This window comes from Bison bison, unplaced genomic scaffold (assembly GCF_000754665.1).
Source record: "Bison bison bison isolate TAMUID 2011002044 unplaced genomic scaffold, Bison_UMD1.0 scf7180017864330, whole genome shotgun sequence".
Lineage (NCBI taxonomy): Eukaryota > Metazoa > Chordata > Mammalia > Artiodactyla > Bovidae > Bison > Bison bison.
This window is the reverse complement of record NW_011494902.1, coordinates 12,868,056-12,887,347: the sequence shown is the minus strand read 5'-3', so window position 1 is coordinate 12,887,347 and position 19,292 is coordinate 12,868,056. Positions and strand designations below refer to the sequence as shown.

General features: G+C 38.6%; 1 protein-coding gene across 1 annotated transcript in view; it reads right to left on the bottom strand.

Annotated features, from left to right (window-relative positions):
- The window catches only part of ARHGAP15 (Rho GTPase activating protein 15), a 702,765-nt gene that overhangs the window by 145,069 nt on the left and 538,404 nt on the right, over positions 1 to 19,292 (bottom strand). Inside the window, exon 12 of the mRNA XM_010853686.1 lies at positions 1 to 107. Coding sequence (XP_010851988.1) covers positions 1 to 107 — 107 coding nt within the window. The remainder of the gene's footprint in view (positions 108 to 19,292) is intronic.

Sequence of the window (19,292 nt, the reverse complement as noted above, 5' to 3'; positions counted from 1 at the left end):
ACTGTAAGGGAAGAGCGGCTCAGGCAAGTCCCGGAAAAACATCTTCAGTGCTCCGGTGACAACGTGGATGTCCTCCCACTGGCTGTCGTCCAAATTCAGCTTCTCTTCTGGGAAAACACGAGGAGAAATGGAACAACTGGTTTTAATGAAACAATTACAAGACACTAATTATTATGTTAATGTTTGCCTACTATCATCAGCAACCGTTAACAGCCTTCTGCACCTAGAGGTTTGGTGCTGTGCGTGTTTTTTTTTTTTTTTTTTCCCTTTTTTCCATAGGAAGGGAACATTTTCAATGGAATACCATCTGTAGGAATGCAGCTAACAAAAAAACAAGAGACACAAAGAGACAGTGCCATTGACACAGTATGTCAGATACATTTATTCCCATAATGCATCAGTATGAAAATTAGCATCACAGCTCAACATGATTCAAAGCTATTTGGTTTAGAGGCCGAGGGGCTAAGAGTTGCCAATGATGGCTGGCTCAAGGGACCGGCCTAAAGGCCTTGCTGAGCCAACAGGAGACATATGCTAAACATGGCAATAGAAAATGAGTTATTGCTTTACATGTGTTAGCCTTGCTATATACAAGGGAATAATGGGTAACACTTTTTTCCTTTTTTTGCTGAATATAAAGTCAGCAAGGAATAGAATACCGAGTGAGAAAAGATATTAATTCCTTCTTACCGCTTCAAAAATATCTTTTTCTTTTTTTTTTAGTTTTCATCTCAGCGAGGAAAATGTGCCCAGCAACAATATTAGACAGACCCCTGTTGGCCTACGTAGGCTATGCAAAGCTGTCAAAAATGATAACACGCTAAAGACAAACCACAAGTGCTCACCAACTCCTCTTAGAAACAACGGAAATGTTTGCTTGGGAAGCTTGAGTGAGTTGAGACATTTAAATATTAAAGGCAATAAAGGCCCCAATAAAGTTCTCAGAAGAAATAAAAAGAGTCTGGGCAATTATTTCCTTCTCTTTCGTCTTCAGTATGAAAGACTGGAACCATTCTCACTCAAAAAGTGGATGCAATAATGTCTGAAAGTGACACCTTTACATACAACTAAAAGGAAGCAGGCATACAGGCATTGCTGCTGAAACACAGTATTTGTCTTTCTGAACGTTACAACACAGAAAAGATTTTGGATTCTGGGCTTAATGAAAGCTGAGGTTAATCATTTTGGACAACCTGGGGGTTAACAGGAAAGCTGAGGATCCTGGCAAGAACTTACTAGGTATTTGGTCAACTGGAATTGTGTGTCTTTACCGATATCTTGCGCTCACATTTAGATGCCAGCTTGTGTCAGGTTTATGAATGCAGAGGAGACTTTGCACCAAAAATGTAAGAAAAGCTGAGAATTGTCACTGTAGGGAATCTCTGCATGGGCTGTTTTGCTAATAGTGTTCATGTCCTTTTAAAAATATTAGCTGAAATCTTTATCAGATCTTTTTTTTCTAAATGGATTATTATTCCCAGGGCTGGTAAGTGACGTTCCTGCTCAACTGGCTGTTTGCAAAGAGAAGGAATGAAGGTGAATCTGTTTATTTCAGCTGGGCTATTTTCCTCTTCCCTTTCAGTCTCCATCCCTACCTCAATCATAACACAATAATTTGACCCACAACAAAATCAGCAGAGGAGACCTTCTTTCTGCCCTGCAATCATTTTTGATTGATTGTATTTCAACAATTAGTCTTTTATTTGGCTACACACTATTGAAATAGGACGACAGCATCCTAGCAGGCCAGCTTTAAACAGTCAACTGTTAACAATAGCATCAGAAAGGGAGACCTGATGGGGTTTACTGTCACTTTAAAGAACGGGGTTTTCACATTGTTGAAATCTGTCAGATATTTTGAAATGTCCCTCTCACTATGGTGCCACACCCCCTGCGTGCCCTTATAATAAAATTGGTTTTACTCCTGATTAAATCATTTTCTCCCTACCCACTACCATACTTCTCATAATGGACCTGTGCGCTCTACAGCTGGTGTTCTTCCCATGGTACCAATTCTTACTTTATCTTTTAAGCACTTTGCTGCTAAGATCTCATGCAGAGTGCTTATGTTTTGTTAAGAGCTTCATTCTTAGAGAAATAGCTTAACACATGTTCTAAAAATGTTGTACAACTTATTGCTTACAGCACATTTAGAAAATGTATAAGTACGGTAGCTTTGGCACTGAACTTTAAGTGGAAAACTAAATACACACAAACACACACATACACACACATGCTCACATGCACAACTATCTCTACCAAAAATTTATCACAAAAATCCACACAAAAATTCATTTTGGTGCATAGGTTTAAGAGTACAAAAGTCCAACACAAAACGCTATTTTGCTGCGTACGTTTAAGTTTAGCAGGTTAAAAAACAGGATGATTTTATTTTGAGCAAGCAAACAATAAGAGCAAACAATTGCATAACCAAAGATAGATGCCAGTCATGTTTGTCACCTTCAGATAAACATCAATTAATTCAACTGATTTTGAAAATGAAATATTTCAATATACATAAAAAAGAAAATCTACCACTCAATCAACACCATTTGATTATATCCATTCAAAATGCCATATAATATCAATATCAACTTGTGTTACTTAAACTAACATTCCTATTATGTGGTCTTCATTTTAAAAAGACCATGTATAGCCCCCCAACAAGTAGCTTCAATAAATAAGATGGTAAGTAGTTGGAAAGTCTTTTGGTATATAATACCTAATTTTTATATTAAGTTTTTCCATAAACAACCAAGGTTAAGATTTCTTTGTAAAACAGAGGACTTTAAGGCATATTTTTCAAGACCACTGATACTTATCTAAACACACAGTTGGGTCCATATTTATATGCCTTCTCATGAATGCAATCTGTAGTGAAGATGAAGTGACACTCATTTCTGTGTTAACAGGTATCATTATGAACACATTTGTATTATCTGATAGGCATTTTCTTACAAATCTGTTAGCAGTGATGATGTCTTCTTGTTCCCCCCTTTTCAAACGAGCATGATTTCTCTGTAGTGAAGCACTGTTGACATTCGGGACTGAATAATTCTTTGTAACGGGGGCTGTCCTGTGCATGCTATGGTATTTAGTAGCATCCCTGGCCTCAGCCAACTGGTTGCCAGCAGCACTTCCCAATGGTGCTGATGAAAAATGTCTCCAGGTATTGCCAAATATCTCCTGGGGGTACAAAGTGATCCCCCAGTAGAGAACCAAAACAATGGAGTCTGTAAGAGTCTATAAAAGTTACTCAACAAACGTTGATTTGTGAAGTTTACCTTTGATGTATAGAGAAATAGAAAACTAGATATGTGCATATTGAGGTTTCTTCAACATGAACGTAAGTGCTGGTGGGGCTTCCCTGGTGGCTCATTTGGTAAAGAATCTGCCTGCAATGCAGGAGACCTGGGTTTGATCCCTTGGTCGGGAAGATCCTCTGGAGAAGGTAATGGCAACTCCAGTATTTTTGCCTGGAGAATTACATGGAGAGAGGAGCCTGGTGGGCTACAGTCCATAGGGTCGCAAAGACATGAATGAGTAACTAACACATTCAACATTAAGATCTGGTAATTATTATTGACAAAATAAAAATCTGTTACAGAACAAAATTCAGATGACTATATTTTAGGGAATCTTTGCAACAGAAACAATAACCAATAGTTATTTGATGCTTACACCATGCTAGAGACTATGCTATGCACTTTACATTTTTTTTATATAATTTTTTTTCAATAATGAGGTCTATGCTATTGTTATCATCAGCTTATTTTACAGACAGGAAAAATGAAGCATGTATAGATTAAGTAAAATTTCCACGGCTGACAAGTTATAAACCCAGGATAAGGAGTCAATTTGTTGTTGTTGCTTAGTCTCTAAGTCATGTCTGACTCTTTTGTGACCCCATGGACTGTAGCCCACCAGGCTCCTCTGTCCCTGGGATTTCCCAGGCAAGAATACTGGAGTGGGTTTTCATTTCCTTCTACAGGGGATCTTCCCAACCCAGGGATCGAAACTGCATCTCCTGCACTTCAGGCAGACTCTTTACCGAATGAGCCACCCGTGAAGCCCAAGGAGCCAATCAGTCTCTCTCCAAACCACTATGGTCAGGCTAAGCCTGGCTTGCAGAAGCTGAAAGGATAAAGGCAAGTAAGTGGTAATTGCCAGTCATAGTGGATTGACTATTACTTCAAAGATAGTGATTTTTATATTTTATCCCTAAATATCTTACTTGAGGCTATGCTTTTACCTGTGACCTGACTCTGATCTTTCCTAATTACTCATTTATAGAAGACACAGATTTTTATATAAATAGATATAAAGCAAACTGGCAATAAAAAGAATGCATTAGGAATGGGACAGAAGATGGAGCAAATTACTATGTGGTGCTAGAGTGAAGAGGAAACATGATAGAGTGAGAAAGAGATTATATAAAACACCAGACCTGGATTTACCACTAATTTATTGTGTATCTATTTATTTGTGAAATAAATATATTTAGAAAGATAGTCATTTGTATCAAATGAGAAAATGTATCTGAAAAACATTTGGAAAGCAAAAAAACCTCAAGCATATCCAAGATGCCCTTGTGATGGGGAAGGTGAATAAAGGCCCAAAAGGCAAAATATATTAGGGATTAAAGTAATGGAAATACTGAGCAAACATCATAAACCATCCTGATTGTCTTAGAGGATTTGCCTCAGCATGATGCAATTTGTCATAGGAGCTCAACAAAAACTTCACATGCTGGAGTCCAGTACTGGGAAGAAGTCTGGTTGAGTCAAGACACCTCACAATCGTCACACCAATAATCTGTGCTGGTTTCTCCTGGCCCTCTAATCAGGTTATTGTAAATTCATGTTGGTTACGGCTTTTGGCTTAAACCATTTAAACAGAATTGAAGACAGCTTAAGCTCCAAAATCCAAAGTCACTCTGTGACTTTTAAGATACCACAACAAATATATTTTAATATTGTATCCAAGCATTCAAGTCTATCTTGAAATGTCCTTCCTTAAAGGGTTTTTTGTAGACTTGTTTTTTTTAAATAAAAACTTACCTATATCTAGCTAAAAATCCACTATATTTGAAATTAAACATTTTTGACAATAGCTATTAGAAATTACCTCTTTTTAAAAAGAACTGAAAGGTGTATCTTTGAGAACCACAGAATGTCATGATAATTTCCATGGAAAAAGAAATATTTAAATATCACTAATAGGATTTCCTTGGTGGTTCAGTGGTTAAGAATCCTCTTGCCAATGCAGGAGACAAAGGTTCAATCTCTGGTTCAGAAAGATTCCACAAGCCTTGAAGCAGCTAAGCCTGTGTACCACGACTATTGAGCCATGCTCTAAAGCCCATTAGCCACAACTACAGAGCCCATGTGCTTCAACTACTGAAGCCTGTACACCTGTAGCCCATGCTCCACAACGAGAAGCCATCACAAAGAGAAGCCCACACATCACAGTGAAGAGTGGCCCTCGCTTGCCTCAACTAGAGAAAGTCCACACACAGCAATGAAGACATATTGCAGTCAAAAATAAATAAATAAATATCACTAATAGCTTAATCACCACTCTCTTCTCGTATTATATATTGCTCTACAGACTTGCTATAACTCAAAGTTGCAACATTGTCTGACTTTAACTAAAGGCACTGTGTTAACCCAGGATTGGTTGACATGAAGCTGCAGACAAACTTGGACTCTCCAGAGTAGAATAGTTACATAAGAATAAAGATGAGCATCTTTGTATATTGAAAGACAAGTACACTTTTGCCTTGTAATTTTTCCACGGCAGTTTTAAAGTCCCTTTCCAACTTTTATTTTACTGGTGTAATAAAAAAAAAAAAGAGGAAAAGACAGCCCAACTTTACCAGGATACAGAGAGAATAGCTCTGATATCATTAATACAGTGACAAGAACCTATTACATCGTGAAACTCTCATAAAGGATATGGTATCTGCTTCCAGCACAGATGACCATTTGGAAACCTTATCGGAAAGCCCTGCTGGGTACATGAAAGTCACATCATGAATGAAAGAGATGTCATAGGGACAATTGATCCAAAAAATAATAATATGTTTGGCCATAAAATCAAACTGGAAGATTAGATATGAGTGGATGAAACATACCGTTTATAAGGATACAGCTGATTTTTAGTTTAGCATTTAAAGGGGTGGATCAAAAGGAAGTCGGGTGAATCATCCAACTAGCTCAACCTTTCCTGTCGTGTTAGCTCTTTAAAGTGACGGTTCAATCTGATTTCTGGTGGATTAGAGAGGTTCCAAATTCTCAAACACAGCGATATGTAAACTTTGTGCCAAAACCATCCTCTTTGCATCCTGCACCCACTAAAGGACCTCTGTAATTCCTTGGGAACATCAGACTTTGGTGGGGACGTTATCTTAGAAAATTAGGCTGGTCGACCAGTTAATTTGCTAGTTTATTTAATTTTTACTCAACAATTGTAGCTTGAATGGAGACTACATACTAGGAGCTGTATTTGGTGCCTTTTTAGAGCTACAACTGTTGAGGCTGCTTTGGATACCTCAAAGAGAGGGCTTCGCCAGGTGCTCAGAAATTTTATTCAAGTGAAAATAAAGTAGGTTCTAGGCATTTTCCATCTTATTCCTGTCCCCTAGAATAATACTCTTTTTGACCTTAAAGCAGAGACAAATTCACCCCCGAAATGTGCTTTATGTTTGTTATGGGCTGAATTGTGCCCCCACCACCACACTGCTCCAATGAACAACTTGGAGTCTCAAACTCCTGTTCAGTTCAGTCACCCAGTTGTGTCTGACTCTTTGCGACTCCATGAATCGCAGCACGCCAGGCCTCCCTGTCCATCACCATCTCCTAGAGTTCACTCAAACTCACATCCATCGAGTCGGTGATGCCATCCAGCCATCTCATCCTCTGTTGTCCCCTTTTCCTCCTACCCCCAATCCCTCCCAGCATTAGAGTCTTTTCCAATGAGTCAACTCTTCATATGAGGTGGCCAAAGTACTGGAGTTTCAGCTTTAGCATCATTCCTTCCAAAGAACTCCCAGGGCTGATCTCCTTTAGAATGGACTGGTTGGATCTCCTTGCAGTCCAAGGGACTCTCAAGAGTCTTCTCCAACACCACAGTTCAAAAGCATCAATTCTTTGGTGCTCAGCTTTCCTCACAGTCCAACTCTCACATCCATACATGACCACTACCCCACCATATTTGGAGATAGGGCCTTTAAAGAGGTAATTAAGGTAAAATGAGGTGACATGGATGGCTTTATTCCAATATGACTGGTTTCTTTATAAGAAGGGGCAATTAGACATCACAAAGGAAGACCATGTGAAGACATAGGAAAAAGACAGGCATCCACAAGCTAAGGAGAGAAGCTTCAGAAGAAAGCAACCTTGCCAACACCTTGATTCTGGTCGGAGAGGAAATACATTTCCATTGTTTAATCCCCTAGCCCCCCATCCCTCCTAGTCTATGATACTTTGTTCTGGCAACCCTAGAGAATGAATACAATGCCCAACCCAAAGTTTCTGTGCGGAGAAAGACATCATGTTCCTAGATCATATCTAGACATTTTCTCAAATCATGGGCCGTGTCACATATGAAATATGGTAGACAACAGAAATAGCTGTTTAAGTAATTCAAACTAAATAAAAATTATTATCTAGATTCAGAGAAAGCATTTGAAATTTGAATTAGTTGAACAATTTCTTGCCTATTCAGGCTCAACCTAACTATTTCAAATGGTTTGCCCTATACACATGCAGGATACTCTCTAGCATGACTACCAGACAATAAAATCATGATTGCTATTTTCTTACTCATTCTTTTTTCCAGCTACTACTTCTAAAGTAGAAATACTTCATTGCTGCTATAGCCCAAGACATGAAATACTAAGGAACATTTAAAATTGTTCTCTAGAAATCTTGGGCTTCGCAGGTGGTGTTAGTGGTAAAGAATCTGCCTGACAATGCAGGAGACATAAGGGAAGCAGGTTCGATCCCTGGGTCGGGAAGATCCCCTGGAGTAGGAAATGGCAATCCACTCCAGTATTCTTGCCAGGGAAATGCCATGGACTGAGGAGCCTGGTGGGCTATATAGTCCATGGGGTGGCAAGCAGTTGCACAAGCAGTGTGCAACTGACATTGTGCATACTCGAGCGCCCGTGCACACACGCACACACACACACACACACACACACACACACAAGATCTCAATGCAAGCCAAATTAACTCCCTATGGCCGTGGTTATCTATCAAAGAAGGCAGAAAGTTGTTTTAAATATGTAATTTTATATTCCAAAACCAAAGAAATTTATTCCTTACTATTTACCACAGTAACCTGCAGGAAGCTATTAGAAGACATACATTTGAAAATGGTTGCTCTACTATAAAAAGAGATGGCTTGATCCATATAGAGAATGGACACTTTTGCCACCTGGTTTACCGAATTCAGTTTTGTGTGGCCTCCTTGTAGTAAGAAAAAGGGAGGAGCCAAGAAAATAAGCAGAAATTCTCCAACATGCTAAAGCCTCTTTCATGAAAGCTTCTATTTCTTAACTCCACTGGGTTAAGTGAAAATAAATTGGGGTATTTTGGTATGCCATTTTAGCTTGCTTTCCATGGACTTCATGCTGTGTATATTTCTTTGGAAATCACTTAAGAAGCCCAAGGCATGCAAATAATGTCACAGGCTAATGAAATGTCTTTAGTGACTCTCTTTGATGGTGGTGGAGCAGCCTTCTACTCTATCTATCCTTCCCCAGCTAACCAGTACAGGAACTGAGTCAAGAATGACTATGCCTTATTTTTGTTTTTCCTCAGATTTCATTTGAATGTAAATAATAACATAATAAATAGGTACAACTGAAATTTGTGAAGCAGGCACCACAGATGGAAACTATAACAAACGTGTCACTGCTTTCGCATCTTTAATTTATAATGGCATAACATACAGCATCTTCCCATCGTAACTCCATGTATAATGCCACCTTATAAAAGGCTGTTATGGACATTACTTTTCTCTCCTGGCTCCTAGGTTTTTTTGTCTAGGCATCCGAGGGGAGGTAGCCCTGTTCAGACTCTAACAACAGTAACAATGATAAAAATGAATTGACTTTGTTAGGATCGTAAATTTTAAAAAAGGATACCTTTCATGATACCAATATATACTTCTTTAATTCCTTTCTTACTCGAGCTTCCAATACTGCTCTTATTTCCATGCGGTCAAAGGCTTTTTGTGCTCTGCAGACACTATACACAATGGTTCATTTTATTTGACCATCTTCTCCAAACAGATTCTGAATTCACTCAAATTCCATGGATGATTTCATACATTACATACGCCAAAGGGTAGAGAATCCATAGGATTAAATTTCAAGTCATTTTTGAAAGTTTTCTTCGTTATCGGCTCTAAGTTTCAACACTATCGCTTTTTGTTCTCTCTGAGTTATATTACATTTGTAAATACCAAGCAGAAGGTCAGGTCAAAACATATCTCATAATGATATCTAGGAAATAAATATAACTAAGGTCTATAAATACCCGTATACAGATAATATGTCTATTGTAGGTACGTGCATATATATAGATATTGCTTAACATACTGGTTTCCTTACTTGTCCAATGAGAACTGTTATCTCTCCCTCCTAATTTTGTGTGAGAATTCAGTGAAGAGATATAAAAGATCTAGTATAGGCTTGTTATACATTATTAGAAAATTTATTTGAGTATTATCTTTGTCAGTCAGACTTTGGCAAATATTTTCAGAATCTTATATAATATCTGGCTTAAATTACTCCTTTTACTGTACTGTCATGAGAGATGTAACTTCTGATGAAAAGAAAAGTTTGACTCTTTAAGTAAGAACTGATAAACAATTGATGCTTAACAAATATATAACAATAATACAGCTGACCGTTGAACGACCTGGGTTTGAACTGCAAGGGTTTACTTAATATACAAGTTTTTTTCAAATACTGCAGGGCTAAATGACCCGCACTTGGTCAAATCAGCAGACGCAGAGCCATGGCTACAGAGGAACTGCGCATATGGAGGGTGGATTATAAATTATATTCCGGTTTTCAACTGCATGGAAGTTTTGCCACACCTAATCCCCTCAGTGCTCAGGGGTCAACGGTAAGTACAAATCAAAAAAATAAACCCAACAACAGTGACTGTTTTCTGATGAAATAAAAATCTAAATAGAAACAAAGTCAAAAGAAAAAGGAATTAGCATGCTGAAAATGAAATGAATGAATGAAATTCCATTGTTATACATCAATTTCAGTATTACATTTATAGCGCAAAGTGAAACAAAACTACCAATCAAGTTAATACATTCACTCATTAAAAATAAAACACCAAATATGTGTCAAATGTGCTAAGTGCAAGAGGTATGGGTGGGGAAGGCAGTTATAATGACAGAATGAGGATTGTAAGATATCTAAGAAATGATATATAATCTCTTGAAATATGACAATTCTTAAGTTTTTTAACATTAGTACTAGAATTATGCTGTCTCTAGGAAAGGAGCTACTCCTTTTAATTTTATATTCAATTCATTAGTACAAAGACATGCTCAATTAGTGCTTACCAAGTATCTTTTTAATAAAGATGATGATGATAACTATATAAATGTCCAAGTCTGAGAGTTATCTACAGTTCCTTTTGTAGAAAGACAGAAGACATCATTTTCTATAGTCTCAGGTGAACTGTTAGTACTAAGACACCTTTCCAAGTAGCCTAGGCAGTTTTGGCCTATACGAGCCTCTCCCTTTTCTCTGCAGAGTAGAGATGTACTCAGGCTAACTTCACCACACATTCTCACACAAGAAAGTTAGTGGAGGAAACTGGAGTGATGTTAGTGGAAAGACACAGCTTTCTTCAACTAGGTACTCTTCTTGCTTTTCTTCTCTTCTGGTCTAACACAAAACACATCTGGGGCCCTCACTCCTGAGTTTTTGCCTATGGTTCCTGAGGTCACCCACGTCTCTGCTGCTGATCTTCACTCTGGCCTACATTTAGCTTCATTTCAGGTCCATTTAGTATGTTACTCATCCTAGCCTGGTAATCGTATTACTCCAGGCCGTGCCTGTGTCCTCAGTTGTGTCTGACTCTTTGCAATCCCATGGACTGTAACTGGCCAGGCTCCTCTTATCTGTGGGATTTTCCAGGCAAGAATACTGGAGTGTGTTGTCATTTGCTCCTCCGGATATCTTCCCAACCCAAGGATCGAACCTGTGTCTCTTGCCTCTCTTGCACTGGCATGTGGATTCTCTACCACTGTGCTACCTGGGAAGCCCATTACTCTGGGGGCACACCCTAAATAACTTAGCCTTAGCAGTCCTCTTTCATCCTTAGTTTTGCTTTCCACAGGTATCTGCCATCAACCACAGTCTGAAAATATTAAATGATAAATTTTAGAAATAAATTTTAAGTCATTCTGAGTGGTGTGATGAAATCTCACGCAGTCCTGATTTGCCCCCTTCCCTCCCCACTCCCAGGGACCTGAATCTTCCTTTTGTCTAGTGTAGCCTCCATCAGTCACCCGGTAGCCATCTCAATCTACCACACTGGCTGCCATAATATCAGAGGCTTGTGTGCAAGACACCCTTCCTTAATACTGGCCCCCAAACACAAGACTGGTGATGCTGGCAATTTGGATATGCCAAAGAGATGCTATAATGTGTTTCCTCTAAGTGAAAGGGTAAATGTTCTCCATTTAATAAGGAAAGGAAAAAAAGTTGTATGCTGAAGTTACTAAGATTGATGTTTAAGAACAGACCTTCTGTCCATGAAATTGTGAAAAAGGAAAAATAAATTCATGCTAGTTTTACTGTTGCACCTCAAACTGCTGAACTTTAGTTAAGATGGAAAAGGCATTAAATGCGTACAGTAAGATATTCTGTGTGTGAAAGAGCACAGTCACATAACTTTTATTTCAGCATATTGTTATAATTTTTCCTGTGCTTTGCCAGGAGTGAGCAAGATGGATCAGAAGGAGTATATGGATGAGAGATTATGCGTCCAAGAGGTACCAGCAGCAAACAGCTCAGTTGAGATGCTCTGTTGTGTTAAAATACTGCATATTCACTGTGGAAAAACAATATTTTAAATGCAGTCAGGAGATAGAGAAAAACGCAGGTGTATTCATGAAACCATTGTACAGCAGAGAAAGAAGCCTAGAAAACTGATGGCTAGGCATATACAAAGGATTAAAGTTCAGAGACAATTATTGTGTATCACATTTATCACAAGTTCAAGGAAGTCAAAATATTCTATTTTCCTGAAGTTTATAAAAACCTGCTGGTAGTTGGAAAAGGAAAATCCATGTGGATTATCTGACCAGAGATAAGACTTCAATGGTGTTTCAGTATCATGCACTACTTTACTGACTCTACAAAAGGGAATTACAATTAATTGGATTATGCTGGTCTCCACACGCTGATTGTAAGAGAAGGAAGTGTAAAAGTGGAACTATTGCTAACAGGTCATATCTATCATCAACCATGGGATTTGCTTTTTTACTTACCAATAAGATTAATTTCTTCTTTACAATCTTTCAATTTGAAGCTGTTTTAATTATAGAGTTTAGAAAAGTCAAAGGAAAAGGCAAACCTACTTTCAATGTATTATTAATAACTGACCGCATTTTTATGCATCTTTATGATAAGGGAAAAACAAATGGATGGTTTTGTTTATTGATTAGAAGAGTTTTACTTAAGATTTCTTTGCAATCTTTTCTGAATTTCAATTGAATTGAAAGGTTTTTATACTTAATTTCTATAAAGTGCTAGGCCTGGGGTTATGTTTCTGGGAATTCATGGAGATGTGGTCTCTGTTTTCAGGGTGCTTAATATCTAGTAAAGGACTTTGTTCTGCAAACTCTAAATGTCATAATATGCTAAGTGGAGTGTTAGATTAAAGATATGAACTACTAGGTAACATAATAGAATTGAGTCCTTCTCAGGCACTATTCTAAGTGCTTCACATATGTTCATTTATTTTCACATCAACATACGCTATAAGCACTATTATTTTTTCCAGTTTTACTGATAGGGAAATGGGTCCAGTATTAAGTAACTTATCCAGGTTCACGCAGATATTTAGCTAGAGTCCAGTAATCTGGTTCTAAGCCTTTAGAACCCTTAGGCACTGTGCTAGCACAGAGTATGAACTGGTTCATTCAATGGCAGTAAGGGATTCATTGGATTTTGATGGACTGAGATGGGGAAAGAAAGATGTTCTAGGCCCTGGTCATACAAATGTGGTCTCAGCACCAGCCATATTGGCATCACACAGGACAATGTTAGAAATGAAAATTAATGAACCATACCTCAGACTTACTGAATCAGAATCTCTGGGGTGCGGCTGGCCATCTGTGATTTAACAAGTACTCCAGGTGATTCTGATGCATGCATGCTAAAGTGGGTTGTGTAAGGTGACGAGAGCTTAGCTTGGAAATCAGTGGATAGCTTCACTGTCATGTTAAGAGATTAAATGTTCTTTAGACAAGAGAGACCCATTAAAAGTTTGAGTGGGGATATATGTCACTCAGAGTGTATTTTAGTGGACATAGTATTTGAGAGATGAAAAGATAAGAATATGTAAATTATTTAGGAAGCCATTGCAATTGTCCAAAGCACCATGAAGGCCAGAATTACGTAGTCTTTGTAGAAATTCAAAGAAAAGGTTGAGGATAAAAGGACTTAAAATTTAATGAAAACAGTGGTGGTAAAGGGAAAAGAGAATCAGGTAAAACTATTGTTTCTAGCTAGAAGGATGTTGGTGTGTTGATACAGCTGTCACGTATTAGACACCGAGGAAGAGTTTTTATTCATTCAGTTCATTCTCAACAAGAAGATGCCAGGGAGTATGAGTTTGATTTGGCAATGCTACTGGCATTTCCAGGTGGCAATGTCCATATAGACATTTGTATATTTGAACATGAAGCTTATTAAAGGGGATAAAGATTAAATAGGTCAATTTGAGAATTATCAACATAGAAGTAAGAGTTAAATAGTAATGATAACTACAGTAATGACAACAGAAGCTGTTAAGTTAGTTTCTATCATGTGCCAGTCACTGCGAGATGTACTTTACACACACATAATCTTAACTAACTTCCATCCAACCAAGCAAGGTAGTACTATCCTAACTTAACATGTGAAGAGCTAAAGACCAGAGAAATTAACTAGCTCAAGTTCACTCAGGAAGTTAGTGTCACAGTAAGTTTTTAACATTGTTTCCTCACTTGTAAACTATTTTGCAAGACTAAGATAATAAGGGAGACAAATTGTCATGTAGAAACAGAGCAAGAAGAGAAGGGTACCACTCAAATTTATGTCCTGGAAGTCAGAATATAATTCTTTTTATATGAGTTTAAAAGCAAACAGCTCCAGACTGATTTGAAAGGAATATCCAACCAACAGATTGGTTAATATCCAACCAACAAATTGGAATCTGTGTTAAACATAGATTCTTGTGTTAATACTTAAGTTCCAAAAATCAGCATCTACACAAATTAGTTGGCTTGACAAGGTAAACTCCACAGCAGTTTTGTCTCTAGCGGAGGAGCAGCAGTCTTAAGTACACGGAATAAGTCACACTTTGTGATTCAGGTCATCTGTCCTAAAGAACACCAATCACTGCAAACCCAGTGTTCTCTGAACTGGTGCTGAATAACGATCACTATGTTGTAAATTTTATGGGTAAAATACATCTAAAGTTGAGGGGAATGAAACATAATGGAGTGATAGGTGTTTCCCAGGCTCAATGGTCATGTCTATGCAAACTATCAATTTGTTGTTTGATAGTCTGAAGTTGATAGTTTGCAATCAAACCAACTACAAATAACCTGTCAGATTTATAACACTCCACATTAGTCCAAAAGGTTTTAGGAAGACAGTACTAAATGATGACTCTTGGTTAAGGCATGACATGATTTTAGGAACATTATGTTTTAGTTTTCTGAAAATCTAGGTTACATTTCCTTTAATGAACAGAGCTATTTTTAAGGGATAGAACAGCCAAAAGTTAATTTGAATGTGTGATAAGGCACTTGAATAAACCTCCACAATACATATCATTCACAGATTGGGTCTATAGATTGAGGACACGTTTGTCATGTATTTTAAAGACCACGATTTCTCATTCCATCCATTCAAGGCCTCTACTATTAATACATGACCCAACCTGCCATTTAATCTTAACTTTCCTCTTCACTCAGACCCCTGACATCTGTTCCTGTTAAGCTGGTATTCTTTCTGTTCCCCAGAAAAGTTAAGCTATACTCCGTACCCTCCATACTTTGGTTCCTTCTCATTCTGGACCCTAAGCTATCATATCCCCTCCCTCCTTCTACTCCATCCTACCAATTCTTTAAAGCCCAAAGGGAAGCATTCACATCTCCCAAAATCCTCCCTGCTGCTGCTGCTGCTGCTAAGTTGCTTCAGTCATGTCCGACTCTGTGCAACCTCATAGACGGCAGCCACCAGGCTGCCCTGTCCCTGGGATTCTCCAGGCAAGAGTACTAGAGTGGGTTGCCATTGCCTTCTCCAATGCATGAAAGTGAAAAGTGAAAGTGAAGTCACTCAGTCATGTCCGACTCTTAGTGACCCCATGGACTGCAGCCTACCAGGCTCCTCCACTCATGGGATTTTCCAGGCAAGAGTACTGGAGTGGGTTGCCATTGCCATCTCCGAAAATCCTCCCTAGAGTGATCCATTTCTGCTTGATCTCACTTGCCTTTGAAAGCTGAGGATTTATTTTCTATGACACTAATTTGGGGATTGTGCATGCATGCGTGCTAAGATGCTTCAGTCGTGTCCGACTCTTTGCAACCCTATGGACTGTAGCCCTCCTGGCTTCTCCGTCCATGGGGTTCTCCAGGCAAGAATACAGGTTAGGTTGCCATGCCCTTCTCCAGGGGATCTTCCTGATCCAGGGATTGAACCCACGTCTTTTGTGACTTCTACATTAGCAGGCAGGTTCTTTACCACTAGTGCCACCTACGAAGCCTGATTTGGGGATTAAGCATTAAGAATCGGAGCATTCTTGCATTGTCTCCTCCTATCCTCTGTTCTGCAGAAGCCTCCTTCTGGTTCAATCTGGTTGGAAGCCTTTTGGTAAACAGGACCTTGGTGAAGTGGTACATATAAGTTAGATCCTGGGTACAGAGCAGGGTAGAGAATAAGGGAGAACCAGTGTGGAGCAGGGAGGAAACAGAAAATTACAAGCATATCAGTCCAATAGTGGGCTTCCTAGGTGGCTCAGTACTAAAGAATCTGTCTGCCAACACAGGAGACATGGGTTCAGTCCCTGGGTTGGGAAGATTCCCTGGAGGAGGAAATGGCAACCCACTCCAGTATTCTTGGCTGGGGAATCTCTTGGACAGGGGAGCCTGGTGGCCTACAGTCCATGAGGTCACTAAGAGTCGGACTTGACTGAAGTGATTGAGCACTAAGCACAATCCAATAATCTGTATGTTAGAAACTTGAATCCAGTTGTCCAGAGTAATAGTTCAGAATCTCAAACAGTATAACTTGGCTTAGAATACTGTAGGAACTTTCTGGGTGGAGATGGGAGGCACAAATATCTTTTGTGGAAGGCCATCCCTAACATCCTTAATCCCATAAAGAAACACATGTACATGCACTTATTTCAAAGTGTAATTATTGACATAAACACAGCTGCTCTCTACGTTAAAGGAACATTAAGCTCACAAAAGCATGGAAATTCCTACTTAGAGTGTCTACTCCATCCTTAACATGCCTTGTTGTGCCCAGATGCTGCACGTATTTTTGCACTGTTTAAAAGGTTGATGTACAAAAGCAAAAAAAAGGTGGTAGAAAAATTAACTGAAAAAAGGATCAAGCCATGTAGCCTTGTCCTGTTCTTCAATTTTATTATGCTCTAATCTCCATAATGGCTAGGCACAACAAAACAAATTAAGAATTAAAGAAGAGATCATTTGACCATGGGTTTTTGGATTTGGGGGCAGGAAAGTGATGTATGTAAGGATACACAAGACACATACAGCCAAAACAGAAGAATACTGAAATTGTGTAGTTTATGATAAACTTAAAATAAATAGAGATTTACACTTCCCTTTAGATCCAGAAATACATGAAAAGTTGCAAGGCAGCCCACAACAAAGCAATTGACAAGAAAGATAGCATCTGCTTTTCTGTCTATTCAAGCTGAAGTTTTTCATTCTAAATGCAAGCAATGCTTCCCAAGTTAACATAATTAACTCATGACAATCCTGAAACATCATAATATAAGATACAGATGGAAATTCAAAGCTTTAAAAATGTCAGCTAACTGCATCAGGATTATCACTTTTTTTTTTAAAGTGAACAAACCATAATGCTAATTAAAACAGGTGTTTTTATTTCAAACCCTTTTGCATGCTATGAAATTACAACCAGGGTTATTTATTTATTAGTCTGCTGTGAAACATACATCTTAGAACAAGGGGATCTGTGAAAACAACAAAGTAGAAAGATAAAAAGAATGACACTCAGCATTGCTTTCTGACACAATAGAGGACCAGTCGTTCAATTAGTTAGTAATTTCCGTGTGACTACTTGACAGAATCTACTAATTGTTAATCTTCCACTAACTATTGCTTTACATAATTAATTATATTCAAATAAAAACAACAAAGACATGTGGGCCAGTTGCCCTTTTGAGAATTTTTTTTCACAAACTGGTTCTGCTACTGACAATATTTCCAGTATGAAAAGATCTTAATGTCACAGGAGAAAAGACATGAAAGTGTTAGCACACTGCGTCTTCTACCTTGCTTCTACAGCGCCCCCACCCCTCTACCACCACCAAGGACACAACAACAAAAAACCCTGAAGCTACTGCCTGCTTTACACAACTCCATCCTCAGAGCAGTTCGTAACAGCCAAAGTCCTTTGAGTCGGAATCTCTCATATTAATTTAGCATTGCGTAAAATTCGGAGTAACCCATACGGAGGTCAAGCATCATTCATCATTAGCTGAAGTGACATTTTCAACCCTTCATATCGCAGCTGCTAAGAAGTGGGGTAGAAAGGTATTCTTTGGGAGGAAAAAATCAAGACTCAGAACACAATCCTTGCTCTATGCACAGAAGAGAAAACAAGGTGCCTCTATGTCAGCCCGATAATATGCTTAAATTTGGTGATGTCATTCTTCCCTAACCCCAAAGTCACTGAACACATGGCAGCTACATTCCTCCATTTAGGAGTTCTAGTGGAGATCAGTATTAACCATTTTACATGTAAATGCAATCCTTTAGTGGGGTGGAGAACATAGCTTTGTGAGCTGAAGTGATGATTTATATCCAAATCCTATCTTGTTTTCGAGAGATTGCAACTGTTAACAAGGCTACCCTTGTTCTTGTGGCATCCTCCAGGCATAAAAAATTCTGGGAAGCTGAGTATGATCACTTTTGAAACTGCAAAACAGCATTCCAAGGCTTTGCAGCAAACATACTGCCAAATTAGGATCTATGAAGCTTTGCAGCTCACAAATGAAAGATCACTCTCTCTATTGTGGGATGCCTTCCTTTCTCTGAAACATTAAGGTCAAGACGGGAAATGGGAGCAATTACAATGAAAAAACAATCAGCAAAAAGTAGATAACTGGTATTTAAATGACTAGTAATTCACAGGGCTTTTGATAATGCATAGATGTGTGCAAAATTATGAGACATCTCTGGTTCTAAAATATCAGGATATTTGCTCTAGGAAGTAAAGTTTCTCTGGCAAATAGTCAAAGTTCAGACACAAGTGTTATAAAAAGTTCCAATGAAAAAGGTGAGATCTCCACTGAGGAAACCAGAAGGGAAAGAGACACGTGTACCCCAATGTTCATCGCAGCACTGTTTATAATAGCCAAGACATGGAAGCAACCTAGATGTCCATCAGCAGATGAATGGATAAGAAAGCTGTGGTACACATACACAATGGAGTATTACTCAGCCATTAAAAAGAATACATTTGAATCAGTTCTGATGAGGTGGATAAAACTGGAGCCTATTATACAGAGTGAAGTAAGCCAGAAGGAAAAACATAAATACAGTATACTAACGCATATATATGGAATTTAGAAAGATGGTAACAATAACCCGGTGTACGAGACAGCAAAAGAGACACTGGTGTATAGAACAGTCTTATGGACTCTGTGGGAGAGGGAGAGGGTGGGAAGATTTGGGAGAATGGCAATGAAACATGTAAAATATCATGTAGGAAACGAGTTGCCAGTCCAGGTTCGATGCATGACGCTGGATGC